This window comes from Microcebus murinus, chromosome 21 (assembly GCF_040939455.1).
Source record: "Microcebus murinus isolate Inina chromosome 21, M.murinus_Inina_mat1.0, whole genome shotgun sequence".
In the NCBI taxonomy this organism is placed as follows: domain Eukaryota; kingdom Metazoa; phylum Chordata; class Mammalia; order Primates; family Cheirogaleidae; genus Microcebus; species Microcebus murinus.
Window position 1 is genome coordinate 21,424,020 of NC_134124.1, and position 22,468 is coordinate 21,446,487.

Consider the following 22,468-nt stretch of genomic DNA (forward strand, 5'->3'; position numbering starts at 1 on the left):
ACAGCTCTTTCAAGCTCTCCCTCTGAGCCGAGCGCGGTGGCTCACACCTGTAATCCTATCACTCTGGGAGGCCGAGGCAGGCAGATTGCTCAAGGTCAGGAGTTTGAAACCAGCCTGAGCAAGAGCGAGACCCCGTCTCTACTATAAATAAAAATAAACTAATTGACCAACTAATATATATAGAAAAAATTAGCTGGGCATGATGGCACATGCCTGTAGTCCCAGCTACTTTGGAGCCTGAGGCAAGAGGGTTGCTTGAGCCCAGGAGTTTGAGGTTGCTGTGAGCTAGGCTGACACCACAGCACTCACTGTAGCCTGGGCAACAAAGTGAGACTCTGTCTCAAAAAAAAATCTCCCTCTGACCCTTGTCTCTCCTGCTTATTCTTCTTCCCCAAAGAACTCATCTCCTAACTGCTCCAGATGTTTTGGCTCCAGCCCTCTTCTTCTTCCAAGACAAATAGACCTCTCTTCCCTTCTGTGGAACAATTTTGAGAGCTTGAGTTCATACCCAGATCTGCCATTGGCTCACTCAGCGTCCTTTTGAGAGCCTTAGCCTCGATGTCACTTGTTCCCCTGACCTGCAGCATGAACACACGCAGAAAGATCACATCCAGGTCTCACGGCGTTTGGAAATTCTGTCCCATCTCTGCCGTTTCAATCTCCTGCTCATTAAGGAGACTTTCCAATGCGTCAGACAACTACTGTGAATGTTCTGGCACGAGATGAGGTCTGCCAAGTGGATGTGGTTATGTGACCAGGAAAGGGCACTCATAGGTCACCCGTCACTAATTCTTTCCAATGTATTGTCACTGCTGTAGTACAAGAAGGGCAATGGTGATGACTGTGATAAAATGACTTCAGGAGTGGTCCCCTACTTTTCACAGCACTTTTCCACTCACAGATTTCTTTTAGAAACACAGCATCATTTGATCCTTTCAACCAATTATGAGGTAGATAGAGTGGGTGACCATGGTCCAATTTTATAGATGCAGAAACTGAGGATCAGAAGGATAAAATCACTTACTCAAAGTCACATTTCCAGAAAATTAGAGTGAGTTGGGACGCAATTCATGTCTTCTGATTCCCAATCTGATAGTTTTGTATTCTATCTCTATAAGAGAAAAGCTGCCCCGCATGTCCAGGGGCTGGCTGGCTCTGTCAGCCAGGCCTGGCGTTCTCCTGCTCGAACATAAATATTTTCACAAAACGTCAACACCAGACAAGGCCACTCAGTGGCCCGTGATGGATCAAGACAAAACAAAACACAGAAAAACAAAAACAATTCTGACCATGTCTGAACACAGACAAGAATGTAAGCATTGTCCAGATCATAAAAAAAACCAAACAGCCTTCTATCCTGGCTAACATGAGTCGCTGCTGTTTCTTTTTTCATACACATGTTAGCATTGCTCGGGTCTGTCTGTCTTCTAGATGAGATTCATTAAGATACCCAGTCATAAAATTACTCCCACTTCCTGACAGTATTTAATCCAGAGTAAAGCCCTGTTTTCTGAAACCTTCCCCCAAATAATCTCACATAAGGTCAGGTCTTGTAGTAAGTAAGTTCTTTCTAGCAGCTTCTTACTGAGATGCTTCCTAGTACCTTATGGTGTGCATTCTCTTTCACTGCAGTGAGTAATAAGCCCAGTTTGGTCAACTGCAGGTGTGTTCCTAGTGATCGTTGGCTGGAAGAAATTGGGGACTCTTTCATTGCTATTTATTATAAAGTGGCACTCACTTGAAAAATACTTAGAAGGAAACAAAAATTCTGTATCAGACTCTCCTAGACAGTTTTGGAATAATGCACGATTTCTGGACTCTACTCTCAAAAATTTTTGTGTAGAAATCTCTAGACCAAGAGATCAATTTCTTCTGATCTGAGCGAGGCTAGTGAGGATGACTGTACCCCTAAGTTATTCTAATGAATTCCTGCAGACCAGCTTTTGGAAGCCACCTGAAATCCAGGTATTCTGGTAGATCCAGCTTGGATTGGAATGTCTTCTCCTTTTAGAAATTCTAACTCATTAACCTATTTTACTTTTTCCATAGTATGTAAAGCTCTAGAAGTTTTCTGGTTTATTTATCAATCTAAATTTTTAGATTTACGTCGGTCTGTCTCTGTCAGAATATAGGTGTTGCAGGATCAGGGGCCTTACCTTCCTTTTATGCACCACCTTCAAAAACATCATCTATTGTCATCTAATAAATCCTCTAAATATTTTTTTTTATTGAATGAAATTGTAGCATAAAAGATTCAACAACTTCCAAGGCAATTAATTACAATACAACCATTTCTACCAGGAAGTGATCTGTATGCTGAAGAAATAGATTTCTTTTGGTGTCAGATGCAGCCAGTGGGTTAAGAGTACACAGCGAACCAGATTTCAGCTGAATTTAAAGGAGCTCTTTCTGACAGTTAGGGATGGCCAAAGATACACAGTTGCCTCAAGAAGTGGGGAGTCTCTTGTGCTTTGATACATTCCAGCAAAAATCCACAACTATTTGACAGTAATTCAGTGGTTGGCTGAGGAAAATCTCATTCAGGCATTAGTTTGGAGGAAGGACAGGATGGTCTTTAAAATCATAGCCTGAGAGAATATGATTAAAAGTAATTGGCAAGACTTGGCCAAAGTCATGAGACTAATTTCCATGGTCGGCTTTTGAAAACCAATCCACTTAACATTAAAGTCCAGTACAATCTTGTCAGATGTGTGTTCTATGAAAAGCTTCTCGGAGTCAAATACAATGAAACTAATATATTCTCTCTCCCTCTCCCTCCCCCCACCCCTTCCCCCTTTCTTCTAGGTCCAAAAGCAGTAGAGGCGTATGGCAAAAAGTTTGAGGTAAAAACCGTTTCTGGAAAATTGCTCTTCTCTGCAGATGACAATGAAGTAGTCGTAGGCGCTGAAAGATTAAGAGTCTTAGGTAAGGAAATTTTAATCATTTTCATTGGTTTGATGCTACTATGTACACTTTAGAGGAAAAGTGAAATGGTGTTATGGACCAAATCTTTGTGTCGTCCCAAAATTCATACTAAATTCCAAGATGGTGGTATCAGGAGGCGGGGTTTTTGAGGGGTAACTATTAGTAAGTCCTGAGATTGGAGCCTTAATGAATGGAATTAGTGTTCTTATAAGGGGGTTCTGAAGAGACCAGAGCTCGCTGTCCACTGTGTGAGTGCAGAACTAGAAGTTGGCAGTCTGCAACCCAGAAGAGAACCCTCCCCGGAACCCAGCTAGGCTGGCACCTGAGCTCAGACTTCCGGCCTCCGGAACTATGAGAAATGGATTTCTGTTGTTCATAAGCCACCCAGTCTATGGTTCTTTGGTATAGCAGCCTGAACTGACTAAGACAAATGGTCTCTAAAACAGTGATTTAGGTCAATTTCTTGGATTCTTTTAAAGCAAGGCAGCCGAACCTCCCCAAGCCTGGTGCCCTGGTTAAAGTTTCTCAAGTTGTGAAGTCTTTGGGGCACATATATCAACACCAAGCTTTGGATGAGGAGGCGTGCTCACATACATACCTGGCTTCTAGCCCCTGCTGTCACCCACTAGTCGTGGGACTTTGGACAAGTTGCTGACATTACCAAGCCAGTTTCCTTTTCTACTTAATAAGACTAAGACCATCCATGATTTCAAGTTGTTTCAAGGGTTAAATGAGACCATGTTAATATGCGCTCATCACAGTGTCTGCTGCAAAACAGTACTCAGTCAACAGGTACTGCTGCTGTTAGTACTTGTGCAACTAATACTATATTAATCTTCCTTCTTTTGCTCCCTAAAATTCCTTGTAGCATAGTGGTTAAAACCTTAGGCTCTGGAATTACCCCACTATGATTTTAACCCTATTTCTGTCCTTTAGTAGCTGCATAACCTTCAAGTCATCCACCCTCTCTGTGCCTGCTTTCTTATCTATTTATAAAATGGGGGTAATAGAAGTATCTATCTTCCAAGATTGCTGGAAAGATTGCATAAAATAATCTATGTAAAGTAATAAGTTGGCTAAAATAGTATGTGTTCAGTAAGTACTAGTGTTGTTATCTTAAATGAAGTTATTTTTCTTTGAAATTATTATTTTTCTCTGCAGTATTATTTGTACTCTGCATCTTCTTTCTCCTCCGTGACTCTGATCCTCCTCCTGGCCATCACCTCCTCACTCTGTCAGCTTGCTGGGGTGGGGTGTGTGTGTGTGTCTGTCTGTCTTTCTGTCTGTCTGTCTGTCTCTCTCTCTCTCTCAGTACACCTTCATGTCTGATTTTCTTGCCAGATGACTCTTAGATCTCTATCTCCAGCCCTAGTATTAATTAATATGTTCCCTGAGTTCTAGATCTTTCTTTCCATCTGGATATTCCACCAGCCTCTCAAATCCAGTGGGTCTGGAATGTCCAGCACAGTCACACATGCACAAATGCACACACATTCCATCACCCTCACCTTCTTCTCCCACCTGGATCAGGCCCTGACTTCCTTCGCTATTAGTCTTCCGGGCCCCATTATGCCACCTCCCAGTCTCAAAACTTCAGCAGTGTCCTGACAATCGTCAGCTCAGCAGAGTCAGGAGATAGAAGGGACCATTTGTAGGGGGCTGAGGGGAGGCAGGATGCAGTCCAATCCCTGGCCAGCACTTTACCTACAGCGTGATCCAGGAAAACTCCCTTTGTCTTTCAAGCCTTTGCTTTTCTTATCTGTAAAATGAGAGTTAACCAGGGCAGAAATTTTCATAATATATTTTCCAGTGACAAAAGCTTTTAAAAATATCTATAGCCCCATAATATGCTGAATAAAAAAAAAAAACATAAAAATAAATAAATAAATAAAAATAAAATTCCAGGCCAGGCAAAATGGCTCATGCCTGTAATCCCAGCACTGTGAGAGGCTAAGGCAGGAGGATCTCTTGAGCCAAGGAGTTTGAGGTTGCACTCAGCTATAATGATGGCACTGCACTCTAGCCTAGGTGACAGAATAAGACTCTGTTTCAAAAAGAAAAAAAATTCAATAAATATAAATAGATAAGAGACCAAGATTGCTCTGGGTGTTGTAGGTGAGGATTTGGAAGGGGACAGGTTACCAGAGGTCCTCAAAGTTTTTAAACATGGGGCCAGTTCACTGTCCCTCAGACCATTGGAGAGTGCACAAGTGCGCCAGGGAGGAGTCCACTGCTAAGCAGGACAGGCAGTGGGGGCAAAAACACCTAGAGGGCAAGATAAATGTGCTAGGTGGCCCGCATGTGGCCCGCAGGCTGTAGTTTGAGGACGCCTGGGTTAGACATTGGAGTCTTAGCTGTATATAGTTTCATTCTTTTCCCTCCATGTCCTCTGGGGACCACTTAGAACTTACTCTTTAGAACCCCTTACGTGAAAATCTTTAAAAAAGTAAAAAAGTCTTTTGACTACTTGCTATGATCTAGGTACCATGCCTTATATGTATTACTCTATTTACACGTCACAAACACCTTGTGAGGTGGGCACAGTTTTTGTCACCTCTATTTTACAGATGACAGAACTGAGCTGAGCCATCACACAGGCCGCCGGCTGCATTGTGAGTGCAGAGAGCTTTACCTTAAAGCTCTGTATTTTGCCGCCTCCTAGGCTTAATCCCATTTTCAGATGAGAAATCTAAGCCTTGAAAAGGTGGAAAAATGTCTCCAAGATCAAGTGCCAGTAAGCGGTAGGATCTGTGTTCAAACCCCTGCCTGTGGACTCCAGCCCCAGTATACTTCACTGCACATGAACATGTTCATTGTAAGCCCTTCCCAACGCTCACAGTTTATGCTTTTCTCGATTTGCAGAAATGGTATTTTCCATGTTCATTCTAGGATTGGGGGGGGGGGGGAGAAGACATAAAAACTTCAGGCTTTCCTCTTGTGCAAGAGTACTTTGCTGTACCACCCCGAAAATAATTACCTGGATGGAAATGCAATGGCATCTCACACCCACATCATTTTGTTCAAGGGCTTTGGCACTTCCTGTTAGTTCCGTGGTGCTTGGTGAGTCGCTGTATCGCTTTAAAAATCTGACTTTGCAAAGATACAGGAAAATTTTAAATGTCCAAACACTTTGGCTTAATCAGCGTACAAAACTCTCTGATGGTATCATTTAAGAACTTATTACCACCTCATGCCATGATGACTTAGACAAAGGGCTGGAAGATGATTGTAGTTGTTCACTTTGAAGCAGGTGGATATTTTTCTTGTTTGTGATTATATCTGTGATATTTCACTGAAAAAAAAAAAACAATGTAGGATAAAATCTGTCTCTCTCCATCATTAGGATCATTTGATTTTTTTATGTGAAAATGTAGAAAGGAAGCATCAAAATTAATACCACCGCTGCTACCAGTGCTTTAAAAAAAAAAAAATTGTCAATGACCACCCCACAGATCTCGAATCAACCTACTCAGTGAAACGAGCCCAGTGTGTTTCAGGAATGAGCTTCCTGTCAGCTGGGATTTGGGCCATATGGTGTGGAATGAGAAGTTTAGGCAATTTCATTTTCCGCTTAATGAGAAGTTTGTCTTTTTGAGTTGTCAGACCGCACGCACTCTTGGGAGGCTCACATCTGGATGCTCATTTCACGGTGGTGTCTAGCGTAGCTGGGTTTGAATCCTCGCTGAACCACTTGGGATCTGAACGACCCTATTCACGCCCATTTTTCTCTCTAAGGTTTTAGTTTCCATCTGCATAAAACGAGGAGAAAGGAACAAAATAAAGAATGGAAGGATGAGTGAATATAATAAGAAACATAAGTAAATGTTATATTAAAAGTGAGTTATTTTGGTTGATAGTTGAGTTAGGAACAAGCAGTAGGGGCCTCAAAAGATAATGCCTTGGCCGGGCGTGGTGGCTCATGCCTGTAATCCTAGCACCCTGGGAAATTGAGGTGGGAGGATCGCTTGAGGTCAGGAGTTCGAGACCAGCCCGAGCAAGAGCGAGATCCCATCTCTACTAAAAAATAGGAAGAAATTAATTGGCCAACTAAAAAAAGATAAAATTTTAATAAATGCCTCTTGGATACGGTAGCTTCACTGGTATGTCCAGAACAATTTTTAGAATTCTTCTCTGGATAACCACACACATCTGTTTGGTTTTCAGGACAGTGACAGCCGTGAGCACACTCAAGGTACTTTGAATAGTATGGCAAAAAGACTCATAACTATGTTTCATAAAGAATGGTTACTTTTGCCCTGGGAAAGATGTGGGAGGGACAGAATAAATGTAGGTAGACTGTGTTTACTAATCTCTCATATAAGCACATCTTGCCTGGGGAAAAAGGAGCAGGCAGGAGCCATGCAGTTGAGCAACTGAGAGCACACGTGCACTTTTAGCTCTGACTTGTAATCCTGGTTTCTGTCATTTGTCAGCGCTTGTCAGCCAGTGACTTTGGCTATGTCACTTCACCTTTCTAGGTGTCCTCTTACTCCTCTGTGACATAGGGTAACAGTGCCTGGCTCTCAGCCTTTTTGGGATAACTGAATGGCAAATGTGTTTACAATAAATAGCACAGTGTGAGACATACAAGGAAGTACTCAGTGCCTGCCAACTATTGTTTTATTGGTGACGGATTCTTTTTATTTAATTGACACATGGTAGTTGAACATATTTATGGGGTACAATGTGATATTTCAATACATGCATACATTATTTAATGATTAAATCAGACTATTTAATGTATCCAACACCCTGTGCATTTATCGTTTCTTTGTTAACATTCAAAAACTTCTCTTCTAGCTATTTTATAATATACAATAACTTACTGTCATTTTACTGCATGATAGAACACCAGAACTTATTCTTCCTCGTTGTAACTTTCTACTTGTTGACCAACCTCTCCCCATTCCCCCGTCTCATCCCTCCCCAGTCTCTGGTACTCATTGTTCCATTAATACTTTCTACCTCTATGAAGTCAGCTTTATTTTAGACTCCACATATGAGTGAGATCATTCAGTATTTGCCTTTGTGTCTGGCTTATTTTCACTTAAGTCATGTCCTCTAGGTGTCCCCATTTTATCTCAAATGACAGGGTGTCATTCTTTTTTGTGACTGAATAATATTTCATTGTGTAGCTATAACACATTGCCTTCATCCATTCATTCATTGTTAGGCATTTAGATTGATTCCACGTCTTGGCTATTGTGAATAGTGCTGCAATAAACACAGGAGTGTAGACATCTCCTTGACATACTGATTTCATTTCCTTTGGGTATATACCCAGTAGTGGGATTGCTGGATTATATTTTAAATTATCTGAGGCACCTCCAAACTGTTTTCCATAATGGTTATACTAATTTACATTCCCACCAACAACATTAACCATTCTCTTTTTTTCTCCCACCCTTGCCAACACTTCATTTTTGTTTTGTTTTGTGTGGCCTTTTTAATGATAACCATTTTAACTTAGGTGAGATGGAACCTCATTGTTTTTTATTTGTATTTTTCTGGTGATTAGTGATATTAAGCATTTTTTCATATACCTGTTGAACATTTATATGTCTTCTTTTGAGAAATACCTACGCCTATTTCTCAATCTGGTTATTTGTTGTATTTTGTTTTGTTTGTCTGTTTTGTTGTTAAGTTTCTTATATATTCTAGATATTAACTCCTTGTTGAATGTGTAATTTTCAAATATTTTCTCCAATTCTGTAGCTTGTCTCTTCACTCTGTTAATAGTTTCCCTTGCTGTGCAAAAGTGTTTTAGTTATATATGATCCTATTTGTCCATTTTTGCTTTTGTTGTCTGTTTTTGAGGTTTCATCTAAAAATTCTTGCGCAGTGCAGTGTCATGAAGCATTTCCCCTGTGTTCTTCTAGTAGTTTCATCCTCTTGGGTTTTACATTTACTTCTTAAATCCATTTTGAGGTGATTTTTGTACATGGTGAGAGGCAAGGGTCTACTCTCATTCTTCTGCCTATAGCTATCAAATTTTCCTAGTATCATTTACTAAAGAGACTGTTTTTCCTCGATATACACTGTTGTCAAGTTTGTGGAAAATCAGGTGTATGAATTTATTTCTGAGGTTTCTATTCTACTCCATTGGTCTGTGTGGGTCTGCTTTTATGTAAGTATCATGCTGTTTGGATTATTATCATTTTATAGTATATTTTGAAAGCAGGTAGTATGACACTTTAAGCTTTGTTCTTTTTGCTCATAATTGCTTTGGCTGCTTGGGATCTTCTGTGGTTCCATATGGATTTTAGGATTGTTTTTTGTATTTCTGTGCAGAATGTCATTGGTATTTTCAAAGAGATTGCATTGGGTAGTATGGCTTTGGTTCTGGGTGGACTTAATAACATAGTCTCTATGTGATTTCTTCAGCTGTAATCCTTATCAGTCATGTCTGTGATTATGTCAGTGGCCTAGGCTGCAGGAGTTTGTGATGGCAATGGCACAGATTTTCTGGGGATGGAGGCACTGGGCTGGCTATTAGCCTTGGTGCCTGTGGGTCCTGTGGGCTGGCCATTTGTTTAATGGCTTTTCATTGGCAGGGGCACCACCACCAGGCTGGATGTTGGGCCAAGTATGTGCAGGTGCAGTGGGTCAGCCAACTGTGTATCAGCTTCCCCTGATACACAAGCTTGCCTATTTCTTAGAGGTTCGGTTGCCACATGGCTTCAGATGCCAGGGTTTCAGCTGTTTTTACTAAGCACAGGCTCTGAGCAGCCACAGTTTGAGTCCTGTATCCACCCATGTGAGCATGGTGGCATGTAGTAGTGGGGTGTCAGGGGTAGAGAGATGCAGTGGCCACTAACCCCAGGGCAGGATACACTCCAGCAGTAGATCCAGTTTCAAGATGGTTTTATGCTATACCAGCTTAGGCCACAGTGGGGTGGGAGGCACATAATACGGGTTCCTACTCTGGGGCAGTGCAGTTGTGTCAACTCCTGGTAACTCTTCAAATTGGATTCAGAGACTATAAGGACTGCAGAACTCTGTTGTAGCAAGGACTGTGGGCATGTGCGGTGGTGATGGGAGACCACTGTGGGTGTCCAGTTTACCTTTTCCCTGCAGAAAGAAGTCCCTCCTAGGTCCAGGCCGATCCCAGTAGGGGAGACAGTGTGGCAGAGGTAGGATTCTTCACTCCCCTCACTATGGTGCTTTCCTGGGTTTCTGTGCTTCACAGGGATTTTGCTCTCCCCTTGGTACACTCCAGTGTACTTCCTCAGTCACTCAAGTCAAAATTAGTTGTTTGTTGTTTTGGTTTCTATTTGTGGGGAATATAAGCTCCAGGCAACTCTTGACAGTCATCTTGCTGGTGTCATTGTGGTGATGATTTCTTTTGGTCCAGTTGGGCTTCAGGAGACCACCCCCCTCCAAGTATGTCCTGAAATTGTACACAGTCCTCGTGTGTTCACAAAAGAAATTGGCTTAGAATTTATAGGAGTATTTGTATATGGGGTAAGTTTGGACTGATGGATTTTGTGGGCATAGCCAGGGCCAGAAAACACCTTTACAGGCCAGGAAGTACTGCCTGTCTTACCCATGTGCAGGTAAGGCTGGTCTCACCATCATCTGTGATCTGTAATTGGACTTAAATAACGGAGGGCTTGAAGGCATGGTTGAATTTCCAGGATTATAGGTCTCTGCCTCCTACTCATTAAGACAGTAGTCCTTAGATGAGGAGCATCCGCTGTTGTCTACTTGTTAGAAAGGCAAACTCTCGAGCCCTACCCCAGGCCTACGTAATTAGAAACTCAGGTGGAGCCCAGCAAGCTGTCTTTAATGAAGGCCTCAGGTGTTTGTGATGCATGCTAAACTTTGAATTCCTAACTCAAGACAATCGCAGCTAAAAGACTTCACCACAGCTCTGCTGGTTACACTCAGATGAGTTCAGGCTCAGATTTTACCATTTTGCTCTAGAAAAAGATGCAGTATAAATGTAGCTAACATACATTGCATGCTTACTCTTTGCAAGGATGCTGACTTAATCCCTTGCCACGAATAAATGTATTTGACTCTCACAACAAGTTTATGAGGACGGCACAGGCGTATTACCTTCATGGAGCCACAGAATGGTGTGACAACTTGCCCAAAGTTCCATAGAGAATAAACAGAACACAGTCTGGACCTGAATCCAGGCAGGCTTCACCGCGCTCTGTGACCTCTTTCACAGGTATCTTCTTTACCCATACTCCTTGTAGCTATCACAGTGAGAAGGAAAGAGATCAAGGCAACAGTTTTCTGGATTTTTTCCTGGTTTTTTGGCTGCTGGGTGCTCACTGTTCTCACCTTTCTCCTCCATCTCTTGACAGTTGCCCTACTTCCTTCGCTAACTCTTCTTTCACTTGGCGAATCACTTGGATTCATACCGTGGCCTCCCTCAAGCTTTTGTCCTTAGTTTTCTATTTTCACATTTCTTTGGGAAATCCCACCCCTACAGATGTCCTCTCTGGTTTCAATATTTGCTTCTTTTCAGATGACTCTTAAATCAGTGCTTGCCCTGAACTGTCTCTCAGTTCTAGTTCCAGATTCCTGATCGCCTGGACTTTTGTACATGGAGGACTTCGCATCACTCTTCTTCACTTACCTGTGTCTGAACTTGTGTCTCCCCCACCAAACTCCCTGCCAATACAGAGCCCACACCCCTGCTCTCCTTATGGGGCCATAATTCTAGTCTTCAAGGCCTTCCTTTTCCTTTCATTCAGGTACCAGGTTCTACCCCTTTTTTCACATGAACACAGATGTTTTTTAATACTACAGATGTCCTTGATTTTTCCATATTACAAAGGTCTCTATTTAGATCTGGCACAAAAGAATTAAGGTTGGCAGCAGGATCCATTCATTTAATTACCAAAAATGCATAAAATTCATATGCAAGATGAGACATGATATAGTTGAGCTTTAATTACAGAACATGGTTATTAGACAGGAATGGCCTTTATATAGCAGCAAGGAAGTAGGCGACATGAAGGCCAGTGCATCTAACAGGCATCTTCATGGTGACACCAGTGAAAACATAACTTTGGTTCTTATTAATGACCAGTTTCATTGAACAATGAATTGGATATTATAGCATTTATAAACAACGCATAATTATGAAGTGATATTCTAATTGTTAATTACATCTATTTATACTGTAGATTCTTTTTTTTAAGTATGTCCTCTAGATGCTACTTGATGCTAATTATCTAAGTTGCATTATTATCAATTGAAAAACATTTTTAATTAAATCTAAAGCCGTTTAAATTAGCATAAGATTTATAGAAATGTAAATGTGGTCTGATGCTGAACTTTTTTTTTTTTTTTTTAGGACTATATCAGATGATATGTTTAGCCTTTGGAATTAGTTTTTGTTGAAACTCTTTACTGCAACCTGGCCAATGATAATTACAGTGAAAGTAGTGGGGGTGATCTTAATAGTCTATCCTCTATAGATTAGGGAAGAGAAAAGATATAGGGAGATTGTTTGCTTGAATGGAATTGCACATGTTTATCATTCGGGACTTGCTTGGTTGTAAGTGATATAAATGCAACTCAAAGGCAGAGGCAAGGAAATTTACTGCCTCGTGATTGAAAAGCCCAGAGGTAGTTGGTTGCAGGCTAGATTCAGTGGCTCAAATAATGAGACCAAAACTTAGTCTCTCTTTCTCTTACTGTGTCTCAGCTCTGTTTTCCAATCTTGTATTCTGTCTTCAGCTCTGCTGGTGAGCAGAGAGAGTGCTTCCCTTCCTAATACAAATCCATCAAAGTCCTGGGTTTTACTCTGCCTGGACTGCCTAGGGCCATGTGCCTATCCCAGAGCTAGGCTCTGAGACCAGGGTGATAGAATATGCTGGTTAGCAAGGCTTAGGTCATATCCCCACTACTAGATCAAGGGACAGAATGAGAGTGAAATAGGGCTGTTCTCCAAGGGAAAATTGGGTGCTGTCATCAGGAAAGGGAATGCTAAGCAGATGCTAGGCAGGAAAAAAAAAAAGCAAATATTTGTTTCAGTAATCAGGGGCATGATCATGGAAAATCATGATGGCTGTACATGAGACAGCAGAACCCAGGAATTGTGAAGGGAGTTAGTGGAAAATACTTTGTAAGTTCTCTCTCCCTTGATCACGGAGCCCCATACACACTGGCTCTCCCACTACTGGTCCCAAACATGTTTTCATACGTTAGCATTTTTACTTACTAGAAATAGTAATCCTCATAGAATCTTCTTTTCCAGGAAATGCTGATGAGTGTCTTCCTTTATGGCTCAAATATTGCCCTATCAAAGAGACCTTCCCTGACCACTTTATAAAAATAGCATGTTCCCACTGTCATTGTCTACATCAGGAGTTGGCACACTATGGCCCATTGGCCAACTGAGGCCAAAACTCTGCGTGATTTTTTATATAATATTTATGTAGCAACAACAAAACCCACACTTTGTTTGTCTTCGGTTGCTTTTGCACTATAGTGGCAGAGTTGAGTAGTTGAGACAGAGAACATATGGCCCACAAACCCTAAAATATTTACTATCAGGCCATTTGCAGAAAGTCTGCTGATTGCTCGTCTGCGTTTTCATTATGCTTCATTCTTCTTCAGGCCAGTTATTATTATAGGACATGATGTATATTTGTTTTTTCTCCTATGCCTCCTCATTAGAATGTAAGCTTGATGGCAGCAGGAAGTTTTCTTTTGCAGAGTCTACAATAACACCTGGTGCATAGTAAGTGCTCAGTAATATTTGTTCCATGAAGGGATTGAAAGATTGTGAACACTGGAATGTTTCATAACTCAGCTGACAGTGCAGTGAAAAGGAGGGAGGGAGAGAACTTGCACTTAAGTTAAGAGAATATTACAATGCCTGTGATGAGGCTGGAGAACAAATGGAAAAGACCATCTCGAGATAGAACTAATACAGTGTGGCAAATAACTGGATTTGGAGGATCAGGAGAATGGGCAGTTGGGGATACCTCCGGTGTTGGAACTCTTGTCAATCAGGCAGTTGTGACATCATTAACAGAAATGTATAGAAGCAACAGCAAATTTGGGTTTGGAGATCAGTAATTCAGCTTTAGATGTATTAGACCTTGGGGTTTGACATCTGTCTTAGAAAGGTTCACTGTCCAGTGGGAAATGCCAGAAAAAAATGCCCATAAGAGATGCCCAGTGAGGAGAAGGATCAGAGTCATCAGCATAGCTTGAACAGATGGACTCCAGAGAGAGCTAGCCTGGAAGGTGTTCCAGAACGAGAACTTAGAGGAGCTCACCAAGTAGAGCTTCCCCAAACAGCCCCCAGCAACCCAGCCCATTTCTTTCTCTGAACAAGGCTCCAGGGTGGTTTATGAGGCCATGATAACCCTCCCTGTTGCATCTTCAGAAGTCAAGGGCCCTACGCCATGTTCTCTTGCTTTGCCTAAACCACTATTCCACCAGGGCCATGGGAAAGAACTTGAAGGCTTCAGAACGCAACAAAACTGGCTTCTGTCATACTTACTGTGTTTCCCTGAAAATAAGACAGGGTCTTACATTTATTTTTCCTCAAGAAGACACCTTAGGGCTTAATTTCAGGGAATATATTATTTTTTTAAGTATGGTACAACAATCTACACTTATTCAAATATAGTTAAGTCGTCGTCTTCTGGAACATCATCATAACTGTCCAAACCCCGAATTCCATCCTGTATTTCTTGCAACTCTATTTCTTTTAGAATCATTGGCCTCAATCTCTCATGGAGCAATAGAGATCTCATGGAGCAGATGAGAAGGGCTGCTCATCTTCTTTACCGCTCTGCGACAATGCGTGGGTTGTGCAGCTACGCTGCATAGCCACGCCCATCACTAGGTCTTATTTTCGGGGTAGGGCTTATATTGTGCAAATGCTTAGAAATCCTGCAAGGGTTTATCTTATGGGTAGGTCTTATTTTTGGAGAAACACGATACCAGCCACATGAAGTTGGTCAAAGTATTCAAATCATTTAGATGTTGTATGTAGGTTCTAAATAAACAGCCTTTCCTCCTTCCTTTCTCTTTGCCTTTATCTCTTCCTCTTTTTGTCTTTTCCTTTCTGAAATATTTCATCAGTAAATGGAAGGAAGCATGAGAGAGGCTGAAGGGTTATATCAGAGAGCAGAACACGGTTCCTCATATGGGGTGGTGAACATGGAATAATTCATACATTGATCTTTGAGGGGCGAGAGTCTACCGATCTAATAGTAACATTTGGATAACAAATCAGCAGAGCCTGAAAAACTCATCAGAGCCCTCCTTTTACTCCCTGTTATCATTAGCAGAGATAATCTGCTGGGGATTCAGCTATTTGAAAAGAATTGCTGGTTGTCTAATTCTTCTGTGACACCCCATTCCAAAGCTGGTTTCTTATTTACAGGAACACAAGCCTAATGTATTAGATCATAGAGATGTGTTTCCCATAAATAATGCAGCCAGAAAGCCAAATATAAAAAAAGTCTCAGATGAACAACCCCGACCCACTAAACCAGAGATGCTTAATGAGAAAAAGCACAGTTCGACAAGAGAGAAATAATAATGGGGTTGCATTTGAAATGCTACAGGGAGTACAACTCTCATAATTCTCCAAAAAAAAAAAAAAAAAAAAAAATTAAAAGAGCCAGCCCCAAAACCTAAGTGATTCCACCACCTGGTTGCATGCATTCATCCGCCCATCTACAATAGGCATCGTGAGCTGCAAGCTTGAGGGGTTAATTCCTGAGGGAGGAAAAGGCGTTCGCTGGGCCCCACACGATTTCCCTTTTGGCAAGAGGGAGATGTGATTCAATAGGAGCATGATGGATTCGTGGTTCTGTGTACGCTGCCCCAAGTGCCCCAGCAGCAGGGACTCAGCAGACTTCCTTGTCGCTATGCCATTGTTGCTCTCAGTGATGAGGGGAGAGAGGAGAGAAAAGGCGATTGGGGACATTTGTCAGCCTTCTGGTTTGATTAAAGGGTTGATGAGGTTAGCTACCTGGCTGCTTTGAAAAGAACAAATTCCAGCACTTACCAAAAGAGGGAGATGTTTTGGGGGTTTTGTGTATGGAACTGATAGGACTTTGATTTCTGTTTCAAGCCACAGTCAGTGTGCTTTCAGGCCATCTGTTGGCTTGTTTTTAGCATCATCAATATTTTCTTCTTGCCAGTTAATATCAAAAACAGAGGATTTCCAGCTGAGGAGATAACCCCCTGCCAGGCCACCCTCAGTGTCAGGAGGGTTTCCATATTGTCCAGGTACATCCCCTCCTTTCTCATTAATTACAGTGACCGACAAAGAATATTCCTATGCCACCAAGAGTCACCTGAGTAGAATTTTTTCTTTCTTCCTTTCCAGCAGAGGCCAGGGAGAATGTTGGTATTCCACAGTGACACTGGGAATTTAATGAGATGACAATGTGAATAAGAAACTCTCAGTGCACAGAATAGGGAAGGAAATTAACTTTATTGTGCTTTATTGGAAAGACTTGAATTTCATTTGCTTCTTTGATTGGGAGAAAAGAGTACTAAAAATATTCTCTTAAGCTCCTTATGTTTTCCCTCCCCCTTTGCTCTAGACTTTCGCTGCGTGGTACCCTTTTTATCTTCACTCCTTTTATACTGTCTTCCCTGGGAATAGCAGGTGCGGTGGTGAGGGTGAATCCAAACAAAGGGAGAGAGAGAAGAGAAGATACCCAAACTTCTTCAGGGCACAGAATTAAGGCAAATGCCTACATTTCTCCTCTTTGGGACAATAGTATAGGACAGCAGAGTAAGTGAGTATGTGGTTTAGACATAGACCTCTTGTGTTCTATTGCTGACTCTAGTGTTGTACAACATTGGGTAACTTTCTGAATCTCAGAAAGCCTCAGACTTCTCATCTGTAAAATGGGGCTAATAAGACTACCACGTAATATATGTAAAGTTCCTGGTGCAGTGCTTAGCAAGTAATTCATACCCGATATATTAATGCTTGCTATTGTTCCTTCTCCCTATTCCTTTTGAGCACCATTTGTACAGCTATCACCAAACCGAGTTCAATGCAGGGATGTAAGGACATAGAATGAAAGTTCCTCTTAAAAAGATCACAAATAGGTTATAATCCAGTTGGGGTATCAGAGCATATACCCAGTGAAATATTAAGTAGTGAAAATGTTTTTTAAAAAGTGAATGAAAATATAAGAAAGAACTTGGCCGTAGTATGTGCTAAGAGGATTAGATGATGTAAGTGCTGAAGACAGGAGAGTAGTCTAACCCTAGAGAGGCAGATCTTCTCTTCCTAGAGAAGAAATTGAAGGATTGTATGAGGGATAAGGCAGAGTTGGACTTAGCAGATGCGAGGGAATGAATAGCAGCCTCCCATGCAGCAGCAGCAAAATCAGGAACACCCTATGTGTGACAGAGAAGGTGGCATGAGCTGCTATTGTTTTGTGGGTTTTTTTTCCAGCAAATAAGCACATTTGAATTTCTCTTTGGGGAAGAGATTGTCATTATCAGCATACAGTAAACAGGAATTACTTACTTCCCCAAAGCCTGAGTTAAGAAGTCATCTCAGCGTTCTGCTAGAGCTTCTCTCGGACTTTCTGTCTCGGCAGTGCATGGTGCAGGGTGTGGCTGAAATGGCAGTGGGGATATTTCATAGGATTTTGGTTCTGTAAGTCAAAGAGAAAAGACAAGTATTGTTAGACGCAGACATTATTTATGATACAAAAAAAAAAAGCTCATGGCTCAAAAAAAAAAAAGACAGTGACAGCAACAGGAAGCTGCTTGGCATTATTCAAACTGGAGTGTAGGTAGTTCTACTTACTATTTTTTTATATCATACCATTTTATTGTTTTGGCCATTGTACAAAGACCATTGCACAAAGAAGGATCAACTATGGTGTAATTTTCAAAGTTAAAATGAGTTTTTGCTCAGAAATTTTAAAATAAATTTTCTTTTTTTTATAGTCTATATATTTCTTTTTAATTAGGAGATTTATTTAACCTAATTTTATAAGGAAAGGAAGTCTTCCTGAAGGAAGTGATGATTCAGTTGAAACTGGAAGGATGAATTAGAGTCAGTCAGTCCAAGGGTTGGAAGAGCTGAGTGTGGAGTGGCTGTTTCAGGCCACCGTGGCTCTGTGTATGCAAAGTCCTGGTGAAACATCACTTTTTTTTTTTTTTTTTTTTTTTTTTTTTTTTTTTTTTTTATGAGACAGAGTCTCGTTCTGTTGCCCAGGCTAGAGTGCCAGGGCATCAGCCTAGCTCACAGCAACCTCAAACTCCTGGGCTCAAGCAATCCTTCTGCTTCAGCCTCCTGAATAGCTGGGACTACAGGTATGTGCCACCACACCTGGCTGATTTTTTTTTTCTATGTTTAGTTGCCCATCTGATTTATTTTTATTTGTAGTAGAGTGGGGGTCTCACTCTTGCTCAGGCTGGTCTCAAACTGCTGACCTCAAGTGATCCTCCTGCCCCGGCCTCCCAGAGTGCTAGGATTACAGGCGTGAGCCACCACTCCCAGCCAAGCATAACCTTTTAGAAAGAGTTTTAGAAATCAAGTGCAGACAGAGGCTAGAAGCCCATATATGAAAAGGGAGATATCATTATAATAGCTAATGTTTATTAAATGCTAACTCCCTACCAGGTACTGTTCTAATCTCTTTATGTAAAGTTAATTTTCATGACAGTCCTCAAAGATAGTTTTCATTCTTATACTCATTTTACATATGGGAAAACTGACAAATAGGTAAGTTCACCAAGGCTATGTAGCAAGTTAAATGGCAAAAATGAACTGCAAAACCATGTAATCAGACTCTGGAAACTGCATTTTGTTTTTTATAACAATATTATTCAGATATAATTCATATATTATACAATTCACCCATTTAAAGTGTATAAATCAATTTTTTAATATAAAGAGATTGTTCTTTTACCATATATTATGTAGGAGAGGAAAAGAAATATCTTTTCTTCACCCATTGCAAGGTTCAAGCCATAGCAAAGACAGATTAATAAGAGAAAAGCATAAAAAATTTATTTAATAAAAAATTTTGCATGACATGAGAGTCTGCAGAAATGAACACTAAAGGTTTGATTAAGAGTAGACATTCGTGTAGAAGTAGGATTAGACAAAAAAGGGTATGAGCTAATGATAATAGATGGGGAAAACTTGGCAAGACCTGTTTGTTCAAATTCTTATTGGTGTCCCCATGTCTTCATTGCTTTCCTCTGGGTATTGGGCAGGTCACCTGTTACATGCAGGTCGCTCAGGGAAGAAAGGAGAATAGAGGTCAGAGAGTGACTTTCTAGGTTTCATGATCTGCTTCAGGGAAGAAAAGTGGGTAGAGGTCAGAGATTCCTTCCTGCTTTTGCTGTGTTCGCAAACGCCAAGATGCCATATTTTGGGATAGCATATCCCAAACTCTGGCAATCACATGCACCTAGCCACAGATAGATGTGTACATTTCCATACTGTATGCTTTATATGTATGTATAGCATACATATATTTTATGTATATGTATATATTAATATATGTTATATGCACATATGTTATATATTTGATAAAAAATATATATATTTTTTTTGGATCACTAGAGATATGTGTATATTAATCTATTAGAAAACCCCAATATTACACTGGGCATTAAGACATTAAGACTTTATTTTAAGGACAATAGGGAGACACTGAAGGACTTCTAACTAGAGAATGACAAGATCCAATTCATGTTTCACAGCAGTGGTCCCCAAGCTTTTTGGCACCAGGGACTGGTTTCATGGAGGTGGGCAGGGAGGGGGGGCTCATGCGGTGATGCAATGGGGAGCAGCTGTAAATACAGATGGTGAGGCTCCTTGCTGGCCCGCCACTCACCTGCTGTGTGGCCAGGTTCCTCAGTTTCATGGAAGACAATTTTTCCACTGACAGCATTGGGGGATGGGAGGTAGAGTTCAGGTGGTGATGCATGGCCCATTTCCTAACGGGCCACAGACTAGTACCGGGCTCAGGGATTGGGGACCGCAGTTTTATAGGATGCTGTAAAGAGGGTTAGCCAAGGATGGGCTAGACAGATCTATTGATCGTACAACCAAACACATCTTTGGGATCTGTATTCAGGGGCTTAATTCAAAAAGACATTCCCAAAAGAAAGTTACGCAGCCTGCTCTGCAAGACTCACAAAGAGCTCACAAACAACCCACATTGTTCTTTTTTACTCTTAGCCCAAAGGAAACAGGCTGAGCATATGAGGAAGGGCAGGAATATCCCAGCTGGAAAGAGACAGGCATATCCAATGAGTGCTGAAGGCACTGCATTGTTCATCCCACTAAGTTGCTTGATGTGAGCTGATCAGAGGTCAAAGCACATTTACAGTACTTGTATCATACCATGGGCTTGTGGAAGAGATTGCATTTAACCAAACAAAGACGAGAGCTGATATGAAATCAATATGCAGGGTGCCCATGAGCTATGAAGGGAGGTAATACGCTTTTCTTCTTTGGCTATTAAATACTTCTCGGCTGCCAGGGAAAATGACTTTCCCTGTTGGCTTCCTATCTGTCTAGCTGATTGGTTATTGGGGAGTGTTCAGGCTCTAGTGGTTCAGCAGTATGTTTAATGAGGGCATCCTTGCATGAGAGCCTGAGCAAGTTTCTTTGGCCTAATTCTTCCTCCCAGGACTCTGAAACCTGAGAGCTTGCAGGTCTCTCCTTAGCAAATTGTGATCAAAGATTTCTGGTGGAACAGAGAAAGGGGCCAGAGCCATGACTTTATAAGGCATGGTCTCTGCCTGCCATTGGGACTTTTTGCTGGCATGTGTGCCAGGGAGACTTGCATGCAAGTGGCCCAGAGAATTGGAGCCATAGGAATATCAAGACGAGGCCTTCGCTGAGAAGTGGGCATTGGAGTTAGCTCTTGAAAGGATTTCAATGAGCGAAGTTAGGGCAAGCAGGAGAAGCTGTTCCCACTGGAAAGAAATAACATCAAATAACATTCTTACTCTCATGGTACAGCCTTGAAACTGAACTGTAGCTTAAAAATTTAGTCTATCATCTGGACAATTGAGGGATTAAAAAATGATTTATGCAGTAGGAGTTGAATTAACTTTTTTTTTTTAATGGTTTCTTTCCTTTTCTTCCTCCTCATCTTTTTCCTGCCCTCCTTTCCTTCCATGCTTCTCAGAATAATTATACAAGTAAGAGAAGCCAGTTCTGGGTAAAGTCTTTGCTATCACAATTCACAAGTGGGCTAATAATATGTAGAGCTGATGAAATCCTAAGGGATTGAACATGTAATCACATCTGCATAGTAGCGTTTGGTTGGATCCAAATACTTGCACATTTTGGTCATCATTTTATTTGATTCTCAAAACCACCCTTAGAGGTTCTCAGAATGAGGGGGAAAGAAAGAAATCACCAACATAGAGATTAAGATGACATACATACCTCTCAAAAATAGTAGTTAGGCCCCAGTATGAGTAAGGCCCTTCCCTAAACACTGTGGGGGATCATACAGAAAGTTGTAGAAGATTGACTATATTTCCAAACACTTGCCTGATTTTTACATTAGATGGTCATTCTGAACCAGAGATTCTTTTGACCCCTTTATCAAGCTGTTGAAGACTATAGACCCCTTCTCAGACTTACATTTTTAACTGCATTAAGCAAAATAGTTGGGATTACCAAAGAAAACCAATTATAAAAAGTTGTCAAAATAGTTGTGATATGTCTTTCTTTTTCTAATAACTACTGTCGTTTCAAAGGAGTGATGAGCATAAATGATACTTAGAGATGTCTACAACAACTGGACAGGGATATGAAATATTCTGTGATTTCTATTGATGTCAGAGTCCCAGAGTTATTATTACTATGGATCATTCTCTTCTTTCTAGGCAAAGGAAATGCTAAATTTCAGTTAGAGGTTTCATGAAAAAAGTGGTGTAAAATCTGCCCCTTCAAGGTTCACAGACCTGCTGAATTCTATTCATGAATCCATGAATCCCTGAGGTCTGTTGTCCCAGACAGTGTCCCTGTCCGAATGTAAGTGCTTAGTTAGCACCTATTATGTGTAATCACTATGATAATTTGGGGATTCAGCTAGAATGTAACAAGAACAGGACACGATTCCAAACCCTGAGATATTTCTACATCATTTTGTGCATTCAATATGGGCCAGATGAAAGAGCTTCCTGTTTCATGTGGAGATTGTCATTAAATTCTGACGATGGGGTTACCCTGGAGTTGGCAGGGGAAGGATGTTACAGCCCATTAGAACCAAACAGTGGTTCTCAACAGGGGCGTGGTGGACGAGGATGGAGATTTTTGCTCCAAGGGGGACACTTTGCAGTGTCTAGAGACACCTTTGATTGTCACAACTTGATGAGGGGGTGGCTGCTGCTGGCATCTAGTGGGTAGAGGGCAAGGTGCTGCTCAACATCTTACAATGCACAGGACAGCCCCCTGCAACAAAGAATTAAATGGCCCTAACTGTTGATAGTGCTGAGCTTGAGAAGCCCGAGGCAAGAGGAAAAGTGTACAGGCATTGACTAAATTGCCACTGCATAAACCTGTATGTCCCTGGTTCTATGCCCTCCACCCCCC

The 22,468-nt window shown here is 41.3% G+C and overlaps 1 protein-coding gene across 2 annotated transcripts in view; it reads left to right on the plus strand.

Annotated features, from left to right (window-relative positions):
* SGCD (sarcoglycan delta) overlaps window positions 1–22,468 on the plus strand; it is an 870,136-nt gene that overhangs the window by 735,768 nt on the left and 111,900 nt on the right. For both annotated transcript variants that reach the window (XM_012781600.3, XM_012781599.3), the window contains one exon: window positions 2,806–2,925. In XM_012781600.3, coding sequence (XP_012637054.1) covers window positions 2,806–2,925 — 120 coding nt within the window. The remainder of the gene's footprint in view (window positions 1–2,805; window positions 2,926–22,468) is intronic.